Genomic DNA, 25,066 nt, shown 5'->3' on the forward strand with positions numbered 1-25,066 from the left:
GGTGGATGGAGCTATTACAAGGGGGCATAACTATAGGGTTCATGGTGGGAGATATAGGAAGGATATCAGAGGTAGGTTCTTCACGCAGAGAGTGGTTGGGGTGTGGAATGGACTGCCTGCAGTGATAGTGGAGTCAGACACTTTAGGAACATTTAAGCGGTTATTGGATAGGCACATGGAGCACACCAGGATGGTAGGGAGTGGGATAGCTTGATCTTGGTTTCAGATGACGGTCGGCACAACATCATGGGCCGAAGGGCCTGTTCTGTGCTGTACTGTTCTATGTTCTATGATTGACGTTAGGAGTCTGGGGATAATGATGCAGCTATATAACACCCTCGTCAGACCCCACTTGGAGTACTGTGCTCAGTTCTGGTCGCCTCATTACAGGAAGGATGTGGAAAAGATTGAAAGGCTGCAGAGGAGATTTACAAGGATGTTGCCTGGATTGAGTGGCATGCCTTATGAGGATAGGCTGAGGGAGCTCGGTCTTTTCTCCTCGGAGAGACGTAGGATGAGAGGAGACGTAATAGAGGTATATAAGATGTTGAGAGGCATAGTGAACTCTCAGAGGCTTTTTCCCAGGGTGGAAATGGCTGCTACGAGAGGACACAGGTTTAAGATGCTGGGGGGTAGGTACAGGGGAGATGTTAGGGGTAAGTTTTTCACACAGAGGGTGGTGGGCGAGTGGAATCGGCTGCCGTCAGTGGTGGTGGAGGCAAACTCAATAGGGTCTTTTAAGAGACTCCTGGATGAGTACATGGGACTGAATAGGATGGAGGGTTATAGGTATGCCTAAAAGGTAGGGATATGTTCGGCACAACTTGTGGGGCCGAAGAGCCTGTTTTGTGCTGTAGTTTTTCTCTGTTTCTAAACCGAAAAAATTCTAACAGGACTGGACAGAGTAGATGCAGGAAGGATGTTCACACTGGTATTGGGCGGGCCCAGTAGCACAGTGGTTAGCACTGCTGCTTCACAGCTCCAGGGACCTGGGTTCGATTCCCGGCTTGGGTCACTGTCTGTGTGGAGTTTGCACATTCTCCTCGTGTCTGTGTGGGTTTCCTCCGGGTGCTCCGGTTTCCTCCCACAGTCCAAAGATGTGTGGGTTAGGTTGATTGGCCATGCTAAAATTGCCCCTTAGTGTCCTGGGATGCCTAGATTAGAGGGATTAGCGGGTAAAATATGTCGGGATATGGGGGTAGGGCCTGGGTGGGATTGTGGTCAGTGCAGACTCGATGGGCCGAATGGCCTCTTTCTGAACTGTAGGGTTTCTATGATTTCTATGATCATAATGGGTGGCAGAGCAGGTTTGAAAGGCCGAATGGCCTTCTGCTCTTATTTTTTGTCTCGAGACCATTAGTCTGATTGCCTGCTGCACTTGCACTGTTAGCATTCAGTGACTTATTGGTGAAGACCACCAGGTCCATTTGTATCTACACCTTCTAGTTTCTGACCATTTCAGAAATACTCTCTGCTTCTGTTCCTTCCGCCAAAGTGAATTATTGAACATTGTTCAACAGCATGTTCCACCTGCCATGTTCTTGCCTATTCACCAAATCTGTCCAGATTTCTCGTGCTTGGCAAAAGAACAGTCACACAATTGGGACAGCACAGGAGGTTGCGATTTGGCCTCTCATGTCTGTGCTGTGTTTCCAAAGGAGTAATTCACTAAATGTCACCCCCTCACCAGCCCTTTCTAAGAACAAAGAACAATACAGCACAGGAAACAGGCCTTTCGGCCCCCCAAGCCTGTGCCACTCATTGGTCCAACTAGACCATTCATTTGTATCCCTCCATTCCCAGACTGCTCATGTGACTAAACAAAGGCACAACATTTGCCACCCTCCAATCTTCAGGAACCTCACCTGTGACTATCGATGATTCAAATATTTTTGCGAGGGCACCCGCAATTTCCTCCCGAGCCTCCCACAATGCCCTGGGATACACTTCATCAGGTCCCCGAGATTTATCTACCTTGATGTGCTTTAAGACTTCCAGCACCTCCTTCTCTGTTATATCGTTGACCCTAGCACCAGGGAGGCAACATACCACCCTAGAGTCTCATTTGCGGCCACAAAAACGCCTATCCATTCCCCTTACAATTGAATCACCGATAACTATTGCATTCCCACATTTTTTACTCCTCCCCTCTGCAGCAGAATCAACAGATTTGGCTGTTGCTGTTTTCTCCTGGAAGGCCATTCCACTCAACAGTATCCAAAATGGAGATTCCTGCACTGCCTGCCTAGTGGCCTTCCCTTCCTGCCTGTGGAGTCTGAACTTGCAGTGTGATCACCTCTCTATACGTGCTATCCACGATACTCTCCACCTCACGGATGATCCATAAACTCTTAACAAACAAAGAACAATACAGCACAGGAACAGGCCCTTCGGCCCTCCAAGCCCGCGCCGCTCCCTGGTCCAAACTAGACCATTCTTTTGTATCCCTTCATTCCCACTCCGTTCATATGGCTGTCTAGATGAGTCTTAAACGTTCCCAGTGTGTCCGCCTCCACCACCTTGCCTGGCAGCGCATTCCAGGCCCCCACCACCCTCTGTGTAAAATATGTCCTTCTGATATCTGTGTTAAACCTCCCCCCCCTTCACCTTGAACCTATGACCCCTCGTGAACGTCACCACCAACCTGGGGAAATGTTTCCCACCGTTCACCCTATCTATGCCTTTCATAATTTTATACACCTCTATTAAGTCTCCCCTCATCCTCCGTCTTTCCAGGGAGAACAACCCCAGTTTACCCAATCTCTCCTCATAACTAAGCCCCTCCATACCAGGCAACATCCTGGTAAACCTCCTCTGTACTCTCTCCAAAGCCTCCACGTCCTTCTGGTAGTGTGGTGACCAGAACTGGACGCAGTATTCCAGATGCGGCCGAACCAACGTTCTATACATCTGCAACATCAGACCCCAACTTTTATACTCTATGCCCCGTCCTATAAAGGCAAGCATGCCATATGCCTTCTTCACCACCTTCTCCACCTGTGACGTCACTTTCAAGGATCTGTGGACTTGCACACCCAGGTCCCTCTGCGTATCTACACCCTTTATGGTTCTGCCATTTATCGTATAGCTCCTCCCTACATTATTTCTACCAAAATGCATCACTTCGCATTTATCAGGATTGAACTCCATCTGCCATTTCTTTGCCCAAATTTCCAGCCTATCTATATCCTTCTGTAGCCTCGGACAATGCTCCTCACTATCTGCAAGTCCTGCCAATTTTGTGTCGTCCGCAAACTTACTGATCACCCCAGTTACACCCTCTTCCAGATCATTTATATAAATCACAAACAGCAGAGGTCCCAATACAGAGCCCTGCGGAACACCACTAGTCACAGGCCTCCAGCCGGAAAAAGACCCTTCCACTACCACCCTCTGTCTTCTGTGACCAAGCCAGTTCTCCACCCATCTAGCCACCTCCCCCTTTATCCCATGAGATCCAACCTTTTCACCAGCCTACCATGAGGGACTTTGTCAAACGCTTTACTAAAGTCCATATAGACGACATCCACGGCCCTTCCCTCGTCAACCATTTTGGTCACTTCTTCAAAAAACTCCTCCAGGTTAGTGAGGCATGACCTTCTCCAACACACAGAGAATAGTGACCTTGCTGCTGAAAAACTCAATTCATCAGCCATCCAATGGTTTGCAGCCACAGTGATGCCACTGAGGAATTGGATACATATCCTGAATTTTGCAAAACATTGTATGGAAGCTGACTTGTGGTTGCAGCACTTAACAAAGTGGTCTAATCCATCAGAAGTAGGTTCCTTGTTCTTACCTTGGTTATGTCCATGAGCTCTGCATCTAGTTGGGAGATCGCTTCCTGAACAGAGGGATGCTGCGAGTAATTGCGTGTCAATGTGTCCTGTATTTGGAGCTGAATCCTAGCCACCTGTCAAGGTGAAGAACGAAGGGAAAGCACGAAGAGAATATGTTTAAAATTACTCAGATGCTGCAAATCCTATCCAAATCAAAAACACTGAACATACTCCACAATTCTGGCATCATCTGTGGAGAGAGAAACAAAGTTAATGCGTTGAGTCGAGAATATTTCATCAAAATTAGGGCGGCATGGTAGCACAGTGGTTAGCACTGCTGCTTCACAGCTCCAGGGACCTGGGTTCGATTCCCGGCTTGGGTCACTGTCTGTGTGGAGTTTGCACATTCTAACGGAACCATTAGAAATGGCGGAGGTGCTTAATGAATACTTTACCTCGGTATTCACGGTGGAAAGGGATCTGGGTGGTTGTACTGCTGGTTTGCGGTGGACAGAAAGGATCGAGCATGTGGACATAAAGGAAGAGGATGTGTTGGAACTATTGAATGGTATCAAGGTTGGTAAGTCGCCGGGACCGGATGGGATGTACCCCAGGTTACTGTGGGAGGCGAGGGAGGAGATTGCGGAGCCTTTGGCGATGATCTTTGCATCGTCGATGGAGACGGGAGAGGTTCCGGAGGATTGGAGGATTGCAGATGTGGTCCCTATATTCAAGAAAGGGAACAGGGACAGCCCGGGAAATTACCGACCGGTGAGTCTAACCTCAGTGGTTGGTAAGTTGATGGAGAGGATCCTGAGAGACAGGATTTATGATCATCTAGAGAAGTTTAGTATGATCAAAAGTAGTCAGCACGGCTTTGTCAAGGGCAGGTCGTGCCTTACGAGCCTGGTTGAGTTCTTTGAAAATGTGACCAAACACATTGACGAAGGAAGAGCGGTGGATGTGGTCTATATGGACTTCAGCAAGGCGTTCGATAAGGTCCCCCATGCAAGACTTCTTGAGAAAGTGAGAGGGCATGGGATCCAAGGGGCTGTTGCCTTGTGGATCCAGAACTGGCTTGCCTGCAGAAGGCAGAGAGTGGCTGTGGAGGGGTCTTTCTCTGCATGGAGGTCAGTGACCAGTGGAGTGCCCCAGGGATCTGTTCTGGGACCCTTGCTGTTTGTCATTTTCATAAATGACCTGGATGAGGAAGTGGAGGGATGGGTTGGTAAGTTTGCTGACGACACCAAGGTAGGTGGTGTTGTGGATAGTTTGGAGGGATGTCAGAAGTTGCAGCGAGACATAGATAGAATGCAAGACTGGGCGGAGAAGTGGCAGATGGACTTCAACCCGGATAAGTGTGTGGTGATCCATTTTGGCAGATCCAATGGGATGAAGCAGCAGTATAATATGAAGGGTACCATTCTTAGCAGTGTAGAGGATCAGAAGGACCTTGGGGTCCGGGTCCATAGGACTCTTAAATCGGCCTCGCAGGTGGAGGATGCGGTCAAGAAGGCGTACGGCGTACTGGCCTTCATTAATCGAGGGATTGAGTTTAGGAGTCGGGAGATAATGCTGCAGCTTTATAGGACCCTGGTTAGACCCCACTTGGAGTACTGCGCGCAGTTCTGGTCACCTCATTACAGGAAAGATGTTGAAGCCATTGAAAGGGTGCAGAGGAGATTTACAAGGATGTTGCCTGGATTGGGGGGCATGCCTTATGAGGATAGATTGAGGGAGCTTGGTCTCTTCTCCCTGGAGAGACGAAGGATGAGAGGTGATCTGATAGAGGTTTACAAGATGTTGAGAGGTCTGGATAGGGTAGACTCTCAGAGGCTATTTCCAAGGGCTGAAATGGTTGCTACGAGAGGACACAGGTTTAAGGTGCTGGGGGGTAGGTACAGAGGAGATGTCAGGGGTAAGTTTTTCACTCAGAGGGTGGTGGGTGAGTGGAATCGGCTGACGTCGGTGGTGGTGGAGGCAAACTCGTTGGGGTCATTTAAGAGACTTCTGGATGAGTACATGGGATTTAATGGGATTGAGGGCTATAGATCGGCCTAGAGGTAGGGATATGATCGGCGCAACTTGTGGGCCGAAGGGCCTGTTTGTGCTGTGGCTTTCTATGTTCTATATTCTCCTCTTGTCTGCGTGGGTTTCCTCCGGGTGCTCCGGTTTCCTCTCACAGTCCAAAGATGTGCAGGTTAGGTCGATTGGCCATGTTAAAATTGCCCCTTAGTGTCCTGAGATGCGTAGGTTAGAGGGATTAGCGGGTAAAATATGTCAGGATATGGGGGTAGGGCCTGGGTGGGATTGTGGTCGGTGCAGACTCGATGGGCCAAATGGCCTCTTTCTGCACTGTACAGTTTCTATGATAACTAGAAAAAGTTAGAAATGGAAGTTTCCAAGCAAGGTCAGCAGAGAAAGAGGAAGTGCTGGAATGAAGAACTATACAAAGGAGCTGTCATTGGCTGAGAGGCGACAGAGTTTGAGAAGGTTTCAAACACTTCTTTCAGGTGAATCGATTGACATTTCCCCCTTTCACTTTAGGGTATTGTATTTGCTTCTCTCAATGCGCTCTCCTCTGCTTCAGGGAAACTAAACGCAGATTGTGTGTTGCTGTCAGTCCATTTCTAGTCATGTCATTTCAATTCTCCTCTCCCACTTCTCTGCATCCAGCATTGTTCATTGTCACTGTGGGCTTGAAGATTAGTCCTTCTACAGCCTTCCAGATCAACTTCTGAATTCAGCAATAACAAAATGCAGGAAGCAGATCTGGCAGCATCTGTGGAGAAACAGGGTTAACATTTCAGATTGATGACAATTCATCAAAACTCTGATGAGTAGTCAGCAGCCTGAACTATTGACGCTTTGTCCCCACAGATCCTTCCAGCACTTCCTGTTTTACTGATTCATAGAATCATACAGCGCAGAACAGGCCCTTTGGCCCATCGAGTCCACACTTGACACATAGAAACACCTGAATCCCATCTGCCAGCACTTGGCCCATAGCCCTGAATGTTATGATGTGCCAAGTGCTCATCCAGGTAGTTATTAAAGGATGTGAGGCAACCTGCCTCTACCACCCTCCCAGGCAGCACATTCCAGACCGTCATTACACTCGGGTAAAAAGGTTTTTCCTCACATCCCCCCGAAACATCATGGCCCCTCACCTTGAGCCTATGTCCCCTCGTGACTGACCCTTCAACTAAGGGGAACAGCTGCTCCTTATCCACTCTGTCCATGTCCCTCATAATCTTGTACACTTCAATCAGGCCACCCCGACATTATATTCCATCTGCCAAGTTTTTGCCCCCTCACGTAACCTGCACAAGACATTGGTAAGGCCACACTTGGAATACTGTGTACAATTCTGGTCACCCTATTATAGAAAGGATATTATTAAACTAGAAAGAGTGCAGAAAAGATTTACTAGGGTGCTACCGGGACTTGATGGATTGAGTTATAAGGAGAGGCTGGATAGACTAGGACTTTTTTCTCTGGAGCGTAGGAGGCTGAGGGATGATCGTATAGAGGTCTATAAAATAATGAGGGGCACAGATCAGCTGGATAGTCAATATCTTTTCCCCAAGGTAGGGGAGTCTAAAACGAGAGGGCATAGGTTTACGGTGAGAGGGGAGAGATACAAAGTGTCCAGAGGGGCAATTTTTTCACACAGAGGGTGGTGAGTGTCTGGAACAAGCTGCCAGAGGTAGTAGTAGAGGCGGGTACAATTTTATCTTTTAAAAAGCATTTAGATAGTTACATGGGTAAGATGGGTATGGAGGGATATGGGCCAAATCTGGGCAATTGGGAATAGCTCAGTGGTTTTAAAAAAAAAGGGCGGCATGGACAAGTTGGGCCGAAGGGCCTGTTTCCATTCTGTAAACCTCTATGACTCTATGTAGGCTGATATTAACACTGCAATTAAGTTACTGTGAAAATCCACTCCAGTGCTTGTTCAGGTACACTGAGGGAGAATTTAGCATGGCCAATTCAACTAACTAACATATCTTTCAGATTATGGAAGGAAACTGGAGCACCCGAAGGAAACCCACGCAGACATGGGGAGAATGTGCAGGCTCCGCAGAGACAGTGACTGAAGCTGGGAATTGAACGCGGGACCCTGGTGCTATGAGGCAGCTGTGCCAATCACTGTGCCACCATGCTGCCCCTTGCCCCTGCAGACCATACCCACACGTTCTGGTCGTGCTCGAAGCTGGCTGATTTTTAGTCTTCCTTCTGTGACGCTCTCTCCAATGCTCTAGACATAGAAACATAGAAAAACTACAGCACAATACAGGCCCTTCAGCCCACAAAGTTGTGCCGAACATGTCCCTACCTTAGCGATTACTAGGCTTACCTATAACCCTCTATCTTACGAAGTTCCATGTACTTATCTAATAGTCTCTTAAAAGACACTATTGAATCCGCCTCCACCATCGTTGCTGGCAGCCCATTCCACGCACCCACCACTCTCTGAGTGAAAAACTTACCCCTGACATCTCCTCTGTACCTACACCCCAGCACCTTAAACCTGTGTCCTCTTGTGGCAACCATTTCAGCCCTGGGAAAAAGCCTCTGACTATCCACTCGATCAATACCTCTCAACATCTTATACACCTCTATCAGGCCACCCCTCACCCTTCACCACTCCAAGGAGAAAAGGCCGAGCTCACTCAACTTATCCTCATAAGGCATGCTCCCCAACCCAGGCAACATCCTTGTAAATCTCCTCTGCACCTTTTCTATGGTTTCCACATCCTTCCTGTAATGAGGCGACCAGAACTGAGCACAGTACTCCAAGTGTGGTCTGACCAGGGTCTTATATAGCTGCATCATTATCTCACGACTCCTAAACTCAATTCCTCGATTGATGAAGGCCAGTATACCATACGCCTTCTTAACCATAGCGGGAGGAGTGGGGCAGTAGATGTTGGCTTGCAGCCTTGCCCTTTGATTGCCATATTTGGAGTCCCATCTGAACTGGCCAGTCTCACTCAGACTGAGGGAGATGTCATTGCATTCGCTTTATTAATAGTTCACAGGAAGATTCTATTAACTTGGAGGTGTCCCCAAGCTTCCCAGTGCTGTCAACTTTTTAAATTTTTTATTTTGCATAGTTCTTGTTTGTGTCTGTTTGTTTGTTGGGGAGGTGTGGGGGGAGCGGGGCCGCGGGGGGGGGGGGGGGGGGGGGGGGGGGAGGGCACGAAGGAGGGGGGGGGGAAGCGGGGAACGGGGGGGGGGGGGGGGGAGGGGAGCGGGGACACGGGGGGGGGGGAGCGGGGACACAGGGGGGAGCGCGGGGCCACGGAGGGGAGCAGGGCCACGGGGGGGGGGGGGGAGGAGGAGGAGCGGGGCCACGGGGAGCGGGGTTGGGGCTGCGGGGGGAGCGGGGTTGGGGCTGCGGGGGGAGAGCGGGGCCACGGGGAGGGGGCCACCGGGGGGGGGGGGGGGGGGGGGCTTGGGGCTGCGAGGGGAGTGGGGCCGGGGCTGTGGGGGGAGGTGGGGCCGTGGGGTGTTGGGGCTGCGGGTGGCTGGTGGGCAGGGTTGCGGGGGGGGGTGCGGGGTGGCGAAGAGCTGCGTGGCCGGGGGGGGGGGGGGGGGGGGGGGGGGAGAGGAGTGGCGGCGGAGGTTGGGGCTGCGGGGGGTCAGGCGGGGCTGCTGGGTGGGGCCGCGGGAGGGAGGGTGGAGCTGCGGGCGGGTCTGTGGGGTGGGGGGGGTGTAGGGCTGCGGGGGCCGGCGGGTGGGGCTGTTGGGGGGGGGGGGGGGGGGGGAGACGGGTTGAGCTGTGGGCGGGGGGTGGTGGGTTGGGCTGCATGGTGTTGGGTGGGGCTGCTGGGTAGGGAGAGTGGGGCCACAGGAGGGAGAGTGGGGCCACAGGAGGGAGGGTGGGGCTGCAGGAGGGAGGGGGGTTAGGGCTGTGGGGGGGGCGGGTAGGGCCGCGGGAGGGAGGTTGGGGCTGCAGGGGAGGGAGGGTGGGGCTGCGGGGGGGGGGGGGGGGGGCAGGTAGGGGGTTGAAGCTGCTTCTAGGTATTGTGATGTACTTTAAGTTTGTCAGCTCCTTACCTCTTTGAAAATTAATAGCAAGAACATTAAGAAACTTCCATTTCCTAATTATTTTCTGTTCCTGTATCATATCCTTTTGCAATTCATGCACAAGGACAACCAGTTCCCTCTGCATCTCAGAGCTCTGTAAACCTTCACCATTTACATTTGAAGCTTCTTTTTTATTCTTTCTGCCAAATTTGATCATTTCACATTTGCCCACATCGTATTCCATTTGCCAGATAAGCTCAGTCTCTTTAAATGCCTCACTTATGGTCACATCCTCCCGTCCTTCACCCCTGATCAAGACATACAACCCTGTTCCCAGAGGCATTACCATCCCATTCTATGTCATCTTGCAGCCATGTCTCTGTCGCACAATTACAAATAGAGCTTTTAGTTTTGTCCATTTTTCAAAAATACTGCCCAGGAAAACCTCTCTGAAATATCCCTTTGAATGTCTTGCCCTACATCTCTATTGTCAATTCACTCAGCTGGCTCAGCTTTCATTTGCTCATCATTGTCCTTATTTAAGTTTAAAATACTAGCTTAGACCCACTCTTCTCTCCCTCAAACAGAATGTGAAATTCAATCTGGTACACAGTGTCTCACCTCCATTTTCTCCTCCAGCTCGTGTAGAAATTCACCATCAGCAGCCTGTGAGGATGTTGCCGTGGAGCTTTTTGCACTGAGGATAGCCCGAGAAATGTACTCGATCCTCTGCTGTAGTGAGATCTCGGTGCTGTTGTATGAAAAAAAGATTACAATCAGGACACTAAAATAAAACATTAAAGATATCCCAGTGAAAAAACAGTGACTGTGTACAGTATCAGCTACAGTGAATGATCATTACTCTAAATAAACCTCCAGCAAAGCTCTGAAGCAGAGTTATATGGAACAGAGGAATTAGGAGCAGAAGTAGACAAATTCAGCCCTTTGAATGGTGGAGCAGGCTCAATCAGATCATGGCTGATCTCTCCCTGGTCTCAAATCCACCTGTTCCCCATATCCCTTCAACCCAGATTTTAAATTAGGAATATATCCATCTCCTTCTTGAAACCATTCAACGATTCAGACTCCACCGCGCAATGGGGCAGCGAGTTCCACAAATTCACTACCCTCTGCGAAAAGTAGTTTCTCCTCATCTCAGTTTTAAATTTACCGTCTCTCAACCTATACCTATTTCCACTGTGATTTGTCATTTATATTAATGATTAGCAGTGAAGAAGGTTATCCAGGATTCCAACGGGATCTTGATCAATTGGGCCAGTGGGCTGACGAATGGCAGATAGAGTTTAATTTAGATAAATGCGAGGTGAGACATTTTGGTCGATCAAACCAGGGCAGGACTTACTTAGTTAATGGTAGGGTATTGGGGAGAGTTATAGTTTTTCACACAGAGGATGGTGAGTGTCTGGAACAAGCTGGCAGAGGTAGTAGTAGAGGCATGTGTAATTTTGTTTTTTAAAAAGCATTTAGACAGTTACATGAGTAAGATGGGTATGGAGGGATATGGGCCAAATGCGGGCAATTGGGATTAGCTTAGGGGTTTAAAAAAAGGGCGGCATGGACAAGTTGGGCACAAGGGCTTGTTTCCATGCTGTAAACCTCTATGACTCTATGACTATGAGTCTATGACCGGTGGTTTGAGATTGCCCCATAAGAGGAAGCATTTGGTTGACATTTACTTTATCAATAAAGAACAAAGAACAGTACAGCACACAGGAGAAGGCCCTTCGGCCCACCAAGTCTGTGCCAACAGATGCCTCTCTAATCGAATATTTTCTTGCCTCTACGTGGTCCATATCCCTCTATTCCCTGCCTATTCATGTATCTATCCAGATGCCTCTCGAACGTTGTTATAGAATCTGCTTCCAGCACCTCCTCCGGCAACGCATTCCAGGCATTCACCATCCTCTGTGTGAAAAGCTTGCTCCTCTCACTCTCAACCTATGCCCCCGAGTAATTAGACCCTTCAACCCTGGAAAAAAGACTGACTATCCACTCTATCCAAGCCTGTCATAATCTTGTAAACCTCTATCAGGTCCCCCCTCATCCTCAGATGCTCCAATGAAAACAATCCAAGTTTGTTCAACCTGTCTTCATAATCCATATTCTCCAAACCAGGCAACGTCCTGGGTAAATCTCTTCTGCACCTTTTCCAATGCATCAACAAAATTGTTCACAACACTCCAAATGCGGCCGAACCAAAGTCTTCTACAGCTGCAACATGATTTTCCTATTCCTACACTCAACGCCCCGACCGATGAAGGCCAGCATGTCATACGCCTTCTTGACCACCTTGTCCATCCGAGTTGCCACCTTCAGGAAACGGGATCTGCACACCTAGATCCCTCTGTACGCTAATATTTCTCAGGGCTCTACCATTTACCATATACATTCCTCCTGCAGCAGACCTTCCAAATCACATCACCTCATGACAGAATCTTTTATCAAGATGGAGAGTGAAGTAGTTGTTTCGGAGACTAGAGTGCTGAATCTTAATAAAGGAAATTATGAAGCTATGAGGTGTGATTTGGCCTTGACAGACTGGGGAGAGGTACTTAAAAGGGTGACAATGGAAAGGCAATGGCAAACCAAGAACCAAGGAAAAAGATGTTTTTTATGGATAAACATGGATAAAATTGATGGGATTGAAGATGGATAAAAAGATGGATAAAACATTCAAGGAACTCACGGGGGAACTGCAGCAACTGTTTATTTCTGTCTGGCACAAAAGCAAAATGGGTAAGAGGGCCAATCCATAGCTTACAAAGGAAATTAGAGACAGTATCCGATCCAAGGAGGAAGCATACAGATTGGCCAAAAAAAATAATGGTCTAAGGATTGGAAGCAGTTTAGAATTCAGCCAAGAAGGACCAGGGAAGGATTGATTAAGAAGGGGAAAATACAGTACGAAAGTAAGCTTGCAGTGAACATAAAGACTGACACCAAGAGTTTCTATAGATATGTGAAGAGAAAGAGGTTGGTGAAGACAAATGGAGGTCCCCTACGGACAGAAACGAGGGAATGTATAATAGGGGACAAAGAAATGGCCGAGCAACTGAATACATACTTTGGTTCTATCTTCACAAAAGAGGACACAAATCAGATGCCAGAAATGTTGGGGAATGCAAGATTTAGTGAGAGGGAAGAACTGAGGGAGATCAATATTAGAAGAGAAATGGTGCTGGGAAAATTGATGGGATTGAAGATGGATAAATCCCCAGGGCCTGATAATCTACATCCCAGCGTGCTTAAGGAAGTGTCTCCACAAATTGTAGATGCATTGGTGGCCATCTTCCAGGATTCCATAGACTCTGGAACAGTCCCTGCAGATTGGAGGGGAGCTAATGTCACTCCAATATTCAAAAAGGAAGGTAGAGAGAAAGGAGGAAATTACAGACCAGTAAGCTTAACATCGGTAGTGGGGAAAATTCTCAAATCCATTATCAAGGACTTTAAGGCAGAGCATTTAGAAAGCAGTGGCAGGATCAGACAGAGTCAGCATGGATTTATGAAGGGGAAATCATGCTTGACAAATTTGTTGGAATTCTTTGAAGATGTAACTAGTAGAGTTGACAAGTGGGTGCCAGTTGATGTGATATATTTGGACTTTATCAAACGCTATCAAGAAAGTGTTTGATAAAGTCCCGCATAAGAGATTGTTGTGCAAGATTAAAGCGCATGGGATTGGAGGAAGTGTATTGAGATGTATAGTAAACTGGTTGGCAGAGAACTAGAACGAGAGGGCACAGCCTCAAAATAAAGGGGGGTCAGTTTAGGACAGAGTTGAGGAGGAACTTCTTCTCTCAGAGGGTGGTGAATCTCTGGAATTCTCTGCCCACTGAAGTGGTGGAGGCTACCTCGTTGAATGTTTAAATCACGGATAGATGGATTCCTGATCGGAAAGGGAATTAGGGGTTATAGGGATCAGGCGGGTAAGTGGAACTGATCCACTTCAGATCAGCCATGATCTTATTGAATGGCGGGGCAGGCTCGAGGGGCTAGATGGCCTACTCCTGCTCCTATTTCTTATGTTCTTATGAAACAAAGAGTAGGAATTAATGGGGTCTTTTCAAATTGGCAGTGGGGTGCCACAGGGATTGGTACTGGGACCCCAGCAATTCACAATGTATATTAATGATTTGGATGAGGGAACAAAATGTACCAAGTTGGGTGGGTGAACTGTGACGAGGATGCAGAAATCCTTCAGAATGATCTGGACAGGTTGGGTGAGTGGGCAAATCAATGGCAGATGCAGTATAATTTGGATAAATGTGAGGTTATTTATTTTGGAAGCAAAAACAAGGTGGCAGATTACTACCTGAATGGCTGTAAATTGAGAGAGGGGAGTGCGCAGCGGGACCTGGATGTCCTTGTGCACCAGTCACTGATGGTAAGCATGCAGGTGCAGCAGGCGGTAAAGAAGGCAAATGGTATGTTGGCCTTCATTGCGAGAGGTTTCGAGTACAGGAGCAGGGATGTGTTGTTACAATTATACAGGGCCTTGGTGAGGCCACACCTGGAGTATTGTGTGCAGTTTTGGTCTCCTTTTCTGAGGAAGGATGTTCTTTCTCCCGAGGGAGCGCAGCGAAGGTTTACCAGGCTGATTCCGGGGATGGCGGGACTGATGTATGAGGATAGATTGACTAGGTTAGGATTGTTTTCGCTGGAGTTCAGACAATGAGGGGGGACCTCATAGAGACTTATAAAATTCTAACAGGACTAGACAGGGTAGATGCAGGGAGTATATTCCCGATGGTCGGGGGGGGGGGGGGGGGGGGGGGGTGTCCAGAACCAGCACAGTCTGAGGATTTGGGGTAGACCATTTAGGACGGAGGTGAGGAGACATTTCTTCACCCAAAGAGTGGTGAGCCTGTGGAATTCATTACCACAGGAAGTAGTTGATGCCAAAATACTGAATGTATTCAAGAGGCGGCTGGATATAGTACTTGGGGTGAATGGGATCAAAGGTTATGGGGAAAAAGCAGGATTAGGCTATTGAGTTGGATGATCAGCCATGATCATATTGAATGGTGCAGCAGGCTCGAAGGGCCAAATGGCCTCCTCCTGCTCCTATCTTCTATGTTTTTTTTCTATCTTGACAGATACATGAATGATCAGGGAACAGAGGGATAAAGACTGCAAAGAAGCAAAAGGTCTTTGCCTTAGAAAGGTATCATGTGTCGGCGCAGGCCTGGTGGGCCAAAGGGTCCTGTGCTGTATTGTTGTTTGCGATGTTCTGTAAGGAAGAAGTGGACAGATTTTTAATTAGTAATGTATGAAGAGCTATGGTGAACAGACAGGAAAGTGGAGTTGAGGCCGAGACGAGATGGGCTTGGTTATAGGCAGAGAGTGGTGGTGGAAGGGTGTTTCTCAGAATGGAAATCTGTAGCTAGTGATGTTCCGCAGGGATCAGTGCTGGGACATCTGTTGTTTGTAATATATGTATATATATATATAAATGATCTGGAGGAAAATGTGGGCAGTCTGATCAGTAAATTTGCGGATGACACGAAGATTGGTGGAGTTGCTGATAGTGCCGGGGATTGGAGATTAGGGCACAGAAATGGCAGATGGAGTATACAAAGAACAAAGAAAAGTACAGCACAGGAACAGGCCCTTTGGCCCTCCAAGCCTGTGTCGGTCATGATGCCCGAAACTAATCCGGAGAAATGCGAGGTGATGCATTTTGGAGGATCAAATTTAGGTGTGAATTATACTGTAAATGGCAGAACCCTTCAGAACATTAACATACAGAGGGATCTGAGCGTGCAGGTCCACAGTTCCTTAAAGTGGCAACACGGCTGGCCAAGGTGATTAAGAAGGCATATAGCATGCTTGCCTTTGTCAGCTGGGCACTGAGTACAAGAGTTGGGAAATCATGTTGCAGCTATATAAAAGCTTTGTTAGGCTGCATTTGGTGTATTGCGAGAGTTCTGGTCACCACACTACCAGAAGGACGTGGAAGCTTTGGAGGGAGTGCAAAAAAGGTTCACCAGGATGTTGCCTGGTCTTGAGGGTGTTGACTATGAGGAGAGGTTGAATAAACTTGGATTGCTTTTACTGGAGAGATGGAGGCTGAGGGGAGACCTGCTAGAGGTCTACAAAATTATGAGAGGCATTGACAGGGTGGATAGTCAGGCTTTTTCCCCAGAGTGAAAGTGTCAATTTCAAGGGAGCACGGGTTTGAGGTGAGAGGGGGAAAGTTTAAGGGAGATGTGCAAGGGATGTTTTTCACGCAGAGAGTGGTGGGTGCCTGGAACGCGCTGCCAGAGGTGGTGGTGGAAGCAGGCACATTAGCAACATTTAAGAGGCATCTGGATGGGTACGTGAATAGGGAAAGAATAGAGGGATACAGACTGAGTATGGGCAGAAGGTGTTTTTTAGTTTAGTTAGGGCATCATCATCAGCATGGGCTTGGAGGGCCTGTTCCTGTGCTGTACTTTTCTTAGTTGTCTTTGTTCTTCCTTTGAGATCAGCTGTAATCATAGAAATCATAGAAACCCTACAGTGGAGAAGGAGGCCATTCGGCCCATTGAGTCTGCACCGACCACAATCCCACCCAGGCCCTACCCCCACATATTTACCCGCTAATCCCTCTAACCTATGCATCTCAGGACTCTAAGGGGCAATTTTTAACCTGGCCAATCAACCTAACCCGCACATCTTTGGACTGTGGGAGGAAACCGGAGCACCCGGAGGAAACCCACGCAGACACGAGGAGAATGTGCAAACTCCACACAGACAGTGACCCGAGCCGGGAATCGAACCCGGGACCCTGGAGCTGTGAAGCAGCAGTGCTAACCACTGTGCTACCGTGCCGCCCCACCTTTAATCGTATTAAATGACGGAGGAGGCTCAAGGGGATAAATTGCCAACACCTGCTCCTAGCTCTTATGTATTCTGTTCTTGGGCCCGAACTATTTACAATCTATAGCATTGACTTGGATGCAGGGATAGAATGTACAATAGCCAAATTTGCAGATGATATGGAAATAACTGGGAAAGCAAGTTGCAATGAACGATTAAGAAATTTACAAATGGATATGGATAGGCTAGGTGAGTGGGCCAAAATTTGGCAGATGGAATTTAACGTGGATAGGTGTGAGGTTATCCATTTTTGTCGGAGGAATAAAAAAGCAACTTATCAAAATGTAGAGAAATTTCAAAATGATTTGACGCAGAGGGATCTGGGTGTCCTCGTGTATGAATCACAGAAAGTTAGTATGAAGATGCAGCAGATAATAAGGAGGGAGAATTGAATTTTGGCATTCTTTTTCCATTTGTTCCTGAGACCAGGTAAGGACGGCAGATTTCCTTCGCAAAGGGAACTAAGTGGTTTTTTCTGACAATCGACAATGGTTTCATGGTCATCAGTAGATTCTTAATTCCAGCTATTTTGTTTTTAATTCAAATTCCACCATCTGCCATGGTGGGATTCGAACCCGGGTTTCCAGAACTTTAGCTGAGTTTCTGGATTCATAGTCCAGGGATAATACCACTAGGCCACCGCCTCCCCCATTCATTGCTAATGGAAGAGAGTTTAAAAATAGGGAAGTGCTGTTGCAATAGTATTGGGCATTGCTGAGACCGCATCCTCTCACCTTAAACCTATGCCCTCTAGTTTTAGACTCCCCTATCTTTGGGAAAAGATACTGACTATCTAGCTGATCTGTGCCCCTCATTATTTTATAGATTTCTATAAGATCACCCCTCAGCCTTCTACGCTTCAGAGAAAAAAGTCCCAGTCGATCCAGCCTCTCCTGAAAACTCAAACCATCAAGCCCTGGTAGCATCCTAGTAAATCTCTGTTGCACTCTTTCTAATTTAATAATATCCTTTCTATAATAGGGTGACCAGAATTGCACACAGTATTCAAAGTGTGGCCTTACCAATGTCTTATACAACTTCAACAAGACATCCCAACTCCTGTATTCAGTGTTCTGCCCAATGAAACCAGGCATGCCGAATGCCTTCTTCACCACCCTGTCCACCTGTGACTCCACTTTCAAGGAGCTATGAACCTGTACCCCTAGATCTCTTTGCTCTGTAACTCTACCCAACGCCGTACCATTAACTGAGTAAGTCCTGCCCTGGTTCAATCTACCAAAATGCATCACCTTGCATCTATCTAAATTAAGTTCCATCTGCCATTCGTCAGCCCACTGACCCAATTGATCAAGATTCCATTGCAGTCCAAGATAACTTTCTTCACTATGCCACCAATCTTGGTGTCATCTTCAAACTTACTAACCATGCCTCCTATATTCTCATCCAAATCATTAATATGACAAAGAAGAGTGGACCCAGCACCAATTCCTGAGGCACACCGCTGGTCACAGGTCTCCAGTTTGAAAACTGGACTATAAAAACTTTTATAAGTATTTAGGGAAGACAAATGTAGGTTCCTTACAGTCCGAAACGGGAGATTTTATGTTAGAAAGCAAAGAAATGGCAAAGCAATGTAGGTGGTAAAGAAGGCAAATGGTATATTGGCCTTCATAGCGAGAGGATTCGAGTACAGGAGCAGGGATGTCTTGCTGCAATTATACAGAGTCTTGGTGAGACCGCACCAGGAATAGTGTGTGCAGTTTTGTTCTCCTTCTCTGAGGAAGGACGTTCTTGCTCTAGTGGGAGTACAGCGAAGGCTTACCAGACTGATTCCTGGAATGGTGGAAATGACGTATATGGAGAGATTGAGTCGGTTAGGATTATATTCGCTGGAATTCTAAAGAATGAGGGGGGGATCTCACAGAAACCTAGAAAATTCTAGCAGGCCTAAACAGGGTATGCTCCCAATTTATTTATATCTTGCATGGATCCTGAGAGACAGGATTTATGATCATCTAGAGAAGTTTAGTATGATCAAAAGTAGTCAGCACGGCTTTGTCAAGGGCAGGTCGTGCCTTACGAGCCTGGTTGAGTTCTTTGAAAATGTGACCAAACACATTGACGAAGGAAGAGCGGTGGATGTGGTCTATATGGACTTCAGCAAGGCGTTCGATAAGGTCCCCCATGCAAGACTTCTTGAGAAAGTGAGAGGGCATGGGATCCAAGGGGCTGTTGCCTTGTGGATCCAGAACTGGCTTGCCTGCAGAAGGCAGAGAGTGGCTGTGGAGGGGTCTTTCTCTGCATGGAGGTCAGTGACCAGTGGAGTGCCCCAGGGATCTGTTCTGGGACCCTTGCTGTTTGTCATTTTCATAAATGACCTGGATGAGGAAGTGGAGGGATGGGTTGTTAAGTTTGCTGACGACACCAAGGTAGGTAGTGTTGTGGATAGTTTGGAGGGATGTCAGAAGTTGCAGCGAGACATAGATAGAATGCAAGACTGGGCGGAGAAGTGGCAGATGGACTTCAACCCGGATAAGTGTGTGGTGATCCATTTTGGCAGATCCAATGGGATGAAGCAGCAGTATAATATGAAGGGTACCATTCTTAGCAGTGTAGAGGATCAGAAGGACCTTGGGGTCCGGGTCCATAGGACTGGCCAAGTTTGCCGATGATACAAAGATAGGTGGAGGGGCAGGTAGTATTGAGGAGGTGGGGAGGCTGCAGAAAGATTTAGACAGTTTAGGAGAGTGGTCCAAGAAGTGGCTGATGAAATTCAACGTGGGCAAGTGCGAGGTCGTACACTTTGGAAAAAAGAATAGAGGCATGGACTATTTTCTAAACGGTGACAAAATTCATAATGCTAAAGTGCAAAGGGACTTGGGAGTCCTAGTCCAGGATTCTCTAAAGGTAAACTTGCAGGTTGAGTCCGTAATTAAGAAAGCAAATGTAATGTTGTCATTTATCTCAAGAGGCTTGGAATACAAAAGCAGGGATGTACTTCTGAGGCTTTATAAAGCACTGGTTAGGCCCCATTTGGAGTACTGTGAGCAATTTTGGGCCCCACACCTCAGGAAGGACATACTGGCACTGGAGCGGGTCCAGCGGAGATTCACACGGATGATCCCAGGAATGGTAGGCCTGACATACGATGAACGTCTGAGGATCGTGGGATTATATTCATTGGAGTTTAGGAGGTTGAGGGGAGATCTGATAGAAACTTACAAGATAATGAACGGCTTAGATAGGATGGACGTAGGGAAGTTGTTTCCATTAACAGGGGAGACTAGGACGCGGGGGCACAGCCTTAGAATAAAAGGGAGTCACTTTAGAACAGAGATGAGGAGAAATTTCTTCAGCCAGAGAGTGGTGGGTCTGTGGAATTCATTGCCACAGAGGGCTGTGGAGGCCGAGACGTTGAGCGTCTTCAAGACAGAAATTGATAAATTCTTGATTTCTCGAGGAATTAAGGGCTATGGGGAGAGAGCGGGTAAATGGAGTTGAAATCAACCATGATTGAATGGTGGAGTGGACTCGATGGGCCGAATGGCCTTACTTCCGCTCCTATGTCTTATGGTCTTATGGACTCTTAAATCGGCCTCGCAGGTGGAGGATGCGGTCAAGAAGGCGTACGGCGTACTGGCCTTCATTAATCGAGGGATTGAGTTTAGGAGTCGGGAGATAATGCTGCAGCTTTATAGGACCCTGGTTAGACCCCACTTGGAGTACTGCGCGCAGTTCTGGTCACCTCATTACAGGAAAGATGTTGAAGCCATTGAAAGGGTGCAGAGGAGATTTACAAGGATGTTGCCTGGATTGGGGGGCATGCCTTATGAGGATAGGTTGAGGGAGCTTGGTCTCTTCTCCCTGGAGAGACGAAGGATGAGAGGTGACCTGATAGAGGTTTACAAGATGTTGAGAGGTCTGGATAGGGTAGACTCTCAGAGGCTATTTCCAAGGGCTGAAATGGTTGCTACGAGAGGACACAGGTTTAAGGTGCTGGGGGGTAGGTACAGAGGAGATGTCAGGGGTAGGTTTTTCACTCAGAGGGTGGTGGGTGAGTGGAATCGGCTGACGTCGGTGGTGGTGGAGGCAAACTCGTTGGGGTCTTTTAAGAGACTTCTGGATGAGTACATGGGATTTAATGGGATTGAGGGCTATAGATAGGCCTAGAGGTGGGGATGTGATCGGCGCAACTTGTGGGCCGAAGGGCCTGTTTGTGCTGTGGCTTTCTATGTTCTATGGTGTGGAAATCCAGAACCAGGGGTCATACTGTAAAGATAAGGGATAAACCTTTAAGGACTATGATGAGGAGAAATTTCTTCGCCCAGAGTGGTAAGTCTGTGGAATTCATTTCCACAGAAGACAGCTGAGGCTAAAATATTGTATGTTTTCAACAAGGAGTTAGATATAGCTCTTGGGTGAAGGGGCTCAAAAGATAAAAGGGGAAAGTGGGATCAGGCTACTGAGTTAGACGATCAGCCATGATCATAATGAATGACAGTGCAGGCTCGAAGGGCTGAATGGTCTACACCTGCTTCTATTTTTGAACAAAATTGATTGACTATTGATAATTGATTGACTATAATGATTATTATTCATCGTCACATGTATTGGGATACAGTGAAAGTATTGTTTCTTGTGAGTTATACAGACAAAACATTCCATTCATAGAATACGTAGGGGAGAGGGAAAAGAGTGCAGAATACAATGTTGCAATTACAGATAGGGTGATGAGAAAGATCAGCTTAATATATGGTACGACCATTCAAATGTTTGGTGGCAGCAGGGAAGAAGTTGTTCTTGAGTCAGTTGGTACGTTTTTTGAGACTTTTTAAAATCTTTTTCCTGATGGAAAAAGGTGGAAGAGTCCGGGGTGCATGGGGTCTTTATTTATGCAGGCTGCTTTGACGAGGCAGTAGGAAATGTAGACAGAGTCAGTGGATGGGAGGCTGGTTTGCGTGGCGGACTGGGCTACGTTCATAACTCTTCGTAGTTTCTTGTGGTCTTGACAGAGCAGGAGCCATACCAAGCAGTGATACAACCAGAAAGAATGCTTTCTATGGTGCACCTGTAAAAATTCGTGAGAGTTATAGCGGAAATGCCTGTGATGACTTCAGCCAGGCTAATGAGGTTGGCTTGCTAGAGTATGAACTACCTGATGAGTCCTCGCCTTCCGTGCCCGCTGGGCACCGCAGGGGCTGGGGTGTATTATCAACCCCGACAATCACCTTTTGATTTAATGTTTTAAGTTTCCTTTCTACTTTGTTTTTTGTTCGGGCTGTTCCCCCTCCTTTTGGGGAGCTGTCCCTTTTAATTTGTCCTTAAGTTAATTTGAGTTCATTTATTTGGTTGGTATCTAAAAGAAATACTTGACAGGTGATCAAGAAGGCAAACGGGATGTTGGCATTTATCGCGAGGGGGATAGAATATAAAAGCAGAGACGTCTTGCTGCATCTGTACAAGGCATTGGTGAGGCCGCAACTGGAATACTGTGTGCAGATTTGGTCCCCATACTTGCGAAAGGATATATTGGCCTTGGAGGGAGTGCAGAGAAGGTTCACCAGGTTGATACCGGAGATGAGGGGTGTAAATTATGAGGAGAGATTGAGCAGATTAGGTTTGTACTCGTTGGGAGTTTAGAAGGCTGAGGGATGATCTTTTCGAGGCATATAAGATAATGAAGGGGCTGGATAGGGTAGAGGTGGAGAGATTCTTTCCACTTAGAAAGGAAACCAGAACTAGAGAGCACAGCCTCAAAATAAAGGGGGGTCAGTTTAGGACAGAGTTGAGGAGGAACATCTTCTCTCAGAGGGTGGTGAATCTCTGGAATTCTCTGCCCACTGAAGTGGTGGAGGCTACCTCGTTGAATATGTTTAAGTCACGGATAGATGGATTTCTGATCGGTAGGGGAATTAAGGGTTATGGGGAGCAGGCGGGTAAGTGGAACTGATCCACTTCAGATCAGCCATGATCTAGAACCATAGAAAATTACAGCTCAGAAACAGGCCTTGTGGCCCTTCTTGTCTGTGCCGAACCATTTTTTGTCTAGTCCCACTGACCTGCACTTGGACCATATCCCTCCACACCCCTCTCATCCATGAACCCGTCCAAGTTTTTCTTAAATGTTAAAAGTATTTACCACTTTATCTGGCAGCTCATTCCACACTCCCACCACTCTCTGCGTGAAGAAGCCCCCCCTAATATTCCCTTTAAACTTTTCTCCTTTCACCCTTAACCCATGCCCTCTGGTTTCTTTCTCCCCTAGCCTCAGCGAGAAAAGCCTGCTTGCATTCACTCTATCTATACCCATCAAAATCTTATACACCTCTATCAATTCTCCCCTCAATCTTCTACGCTCCAGGGAATAAAGTCCCAACCGATTCAATCTCTCTCTGTAACTCAGCTTCTCAAGTCCCGGCAACATCCTTGTGAACCTTCTCTGCACTCTTTCAACATTATTTACATCCTTCCTGTAACTAGGTGACCAAAACTGTACACAATACTCCAAATTCGGCCTCACCAATGCCTTATATAACCTTACCATAACACTCCAACTTTTATACTCGATACTCCGATTTATAAAGGCCAATGTACCAAAGGCACTCTTTACGACCCTATCCACCTGTGACGTCACTTTTAGGGAATTCTGTACCTGTATTCCCAGATCCCTCTGTTCAACTGCACTCTTCAGAGTCCTACCATTTACCGAGTACGTTCTACTTTGGTTTGTCCTTCCAATGTGTAATATCTCACACATGTCTGTGTTAAATTCCATTTGCCATTTTTCAGCCCATTTTTCTAGTTGGTCCAAATCCCTCTGCAAGCTTTGAAAACCTTCCTCACTGTCCACTACACCTCCAATCTTTGTATCATCAGCAAACTTGCTGATCCAATTGACCACATCATCATCCAGATCATTGATATAGATGACAAACAACAATGGACCCAACACCGATCCCTGTGGCACACCACTAGTCACAGGCCTCCACTCAGAGAAGCAATCCTCCACAACCACTCTCTGGCTTCTTCCATTGAGCCAGTGTCTTATCCAATTTACTACCTCCCCATGTATACCCAGCGACTGAACCTTCCTAACTAACCTCCCATGAGGGACCTTGTCAATGGCCTTGCTGAAATCCAGGTAGACAACATCCACCGCCTTCCCTTCATCCACTTTCCTGGTAACCTCCTCGAAAAACTCTAATAGATTGGTCAAACATGACCTACCACACACAAAGCCATGTTGACTCTCCCTAATAAGTCCCTGTCTATCCAAATATTTGTAGATCCTATCCCTTATCGCACCTTCCAATAACTTGCCCACCACCGACGTCAAACTTACTGGCCTATAATTCTCCTGAACACATTTTACAAACTAAACCTTTAACAGTATGCGAGTCCCAATCTATATGTGGAAAATTAAAATCCCCTACTATCACAACTGTGTGTTTCTTGCAGTTGTCAGCTATCTCTCCGCTGATTTGCTCCTCCAATTCTCGCTGACTATTGGGTGGTCTATAATACAACCCCATTAATGTGGTCACACCTTTCCTGTTTCTCAGCTCCATGATGTGGAGATGTGTTCCATGATGTGGAACTCAACAACGAGGAACACTACAGACAGTTACCTGCAGATCCGACCAAAGAACACACCCGTCAACTCAACACTCTGATCAAGACCTTTGATCCGGACCTTCAGAACACCCTCCGTGCTCTCATCCCACGTACTCCCCGCGTTGGAGATCTCTACTGCCTCCCGAAGATACACAAGGCAAACACACCCGGCCGTCCCATCGTATCGGGCAATGGGACCCTGTGCGAGAACCTCTCCGGCTATGTCGAGGGCATCCTGAAACCCATTGTACAAAGAACCCCCAGCTTCTGTCGCGACACGACGGACTTCCTACAGAAACTCGGCACACATGGAGCAGTTGAACCAGGAGCGCTCCTCGTCACAATGGATGTCTCGGCACTCTACACCAGCATCCCCCACGATGATGGCATTGCTGCAACGGCCTCAGTGCTCAGTGCCAACAACTGCCAGTTTCCAGATGCAATTTTACAACTCATCCGCTTCATCCTGGACCACAATATCTTCACCTTCAACAACCAGTTCTTCATCCAGACACACGGAACAGCCATGGGGACCAAATTCGCACCTCAATATGCCAACATCTTCATGCACAGGTTCGAACAAGACTTCTTCACCGCACGGGACCTTCAACCGATGCTATACACTAGATACATCGATGACATTTTCTTCCTTTGGACTCATGGTGAACAATCACTGAAACAACTCTATGATGACATCAACAAGTTCCATCCCACCATCAGGCTCACCATAGACTACTCTCCGGAATCGGTTGCATTCTTGGACACACGCATCTCCATTAAGGACGGTCACC

At 47.5% G+C, this 25,066-nt stretch overlaps 1 protein-coding gene across 1 annotated transcript in view; it reads right to left on the reverse strand.

Moving 5' to 3' along the window:
- The window catches only part of nup155 (nucleoporin 155), a 425,601-nt gene that overhangs the window by 39,170 nt on the left and 361,365 nt on the right, over positions 1–25,066 (reverse strand). Inside the window, exons 30-31 of the mRNA XM_078215282.1 lie at positions 10,437–10,566; positions 3,800–3,913 (exon numbers count right to left, since the gene is read on the reverse strand). Coding sequence (XP_078071408.1) covers positions 3,800–3,913; positions 10,437–10,566 — 244 coding nt within the window. The remainder of the gene's footprint in view (positions 1–3,799; positions 3,914–10,436; positions 10,567–25,066) is intronic.

This window comes from Mustelus asterias, chromosome 6 (genome assembly GCF_964213995.1).
Source record: "Mustelus asterias chromosome 6, sMusAst1.hap1.1, whole genome shotgun sequence".
NCBI classification, from domain to species: domain Eukaryota; kingdom Metazoa; phylum Chordata; class Chondrichthyes; order Carcharhiniformes; family Triakidae; genus Mustelus; species Mustelus asterias.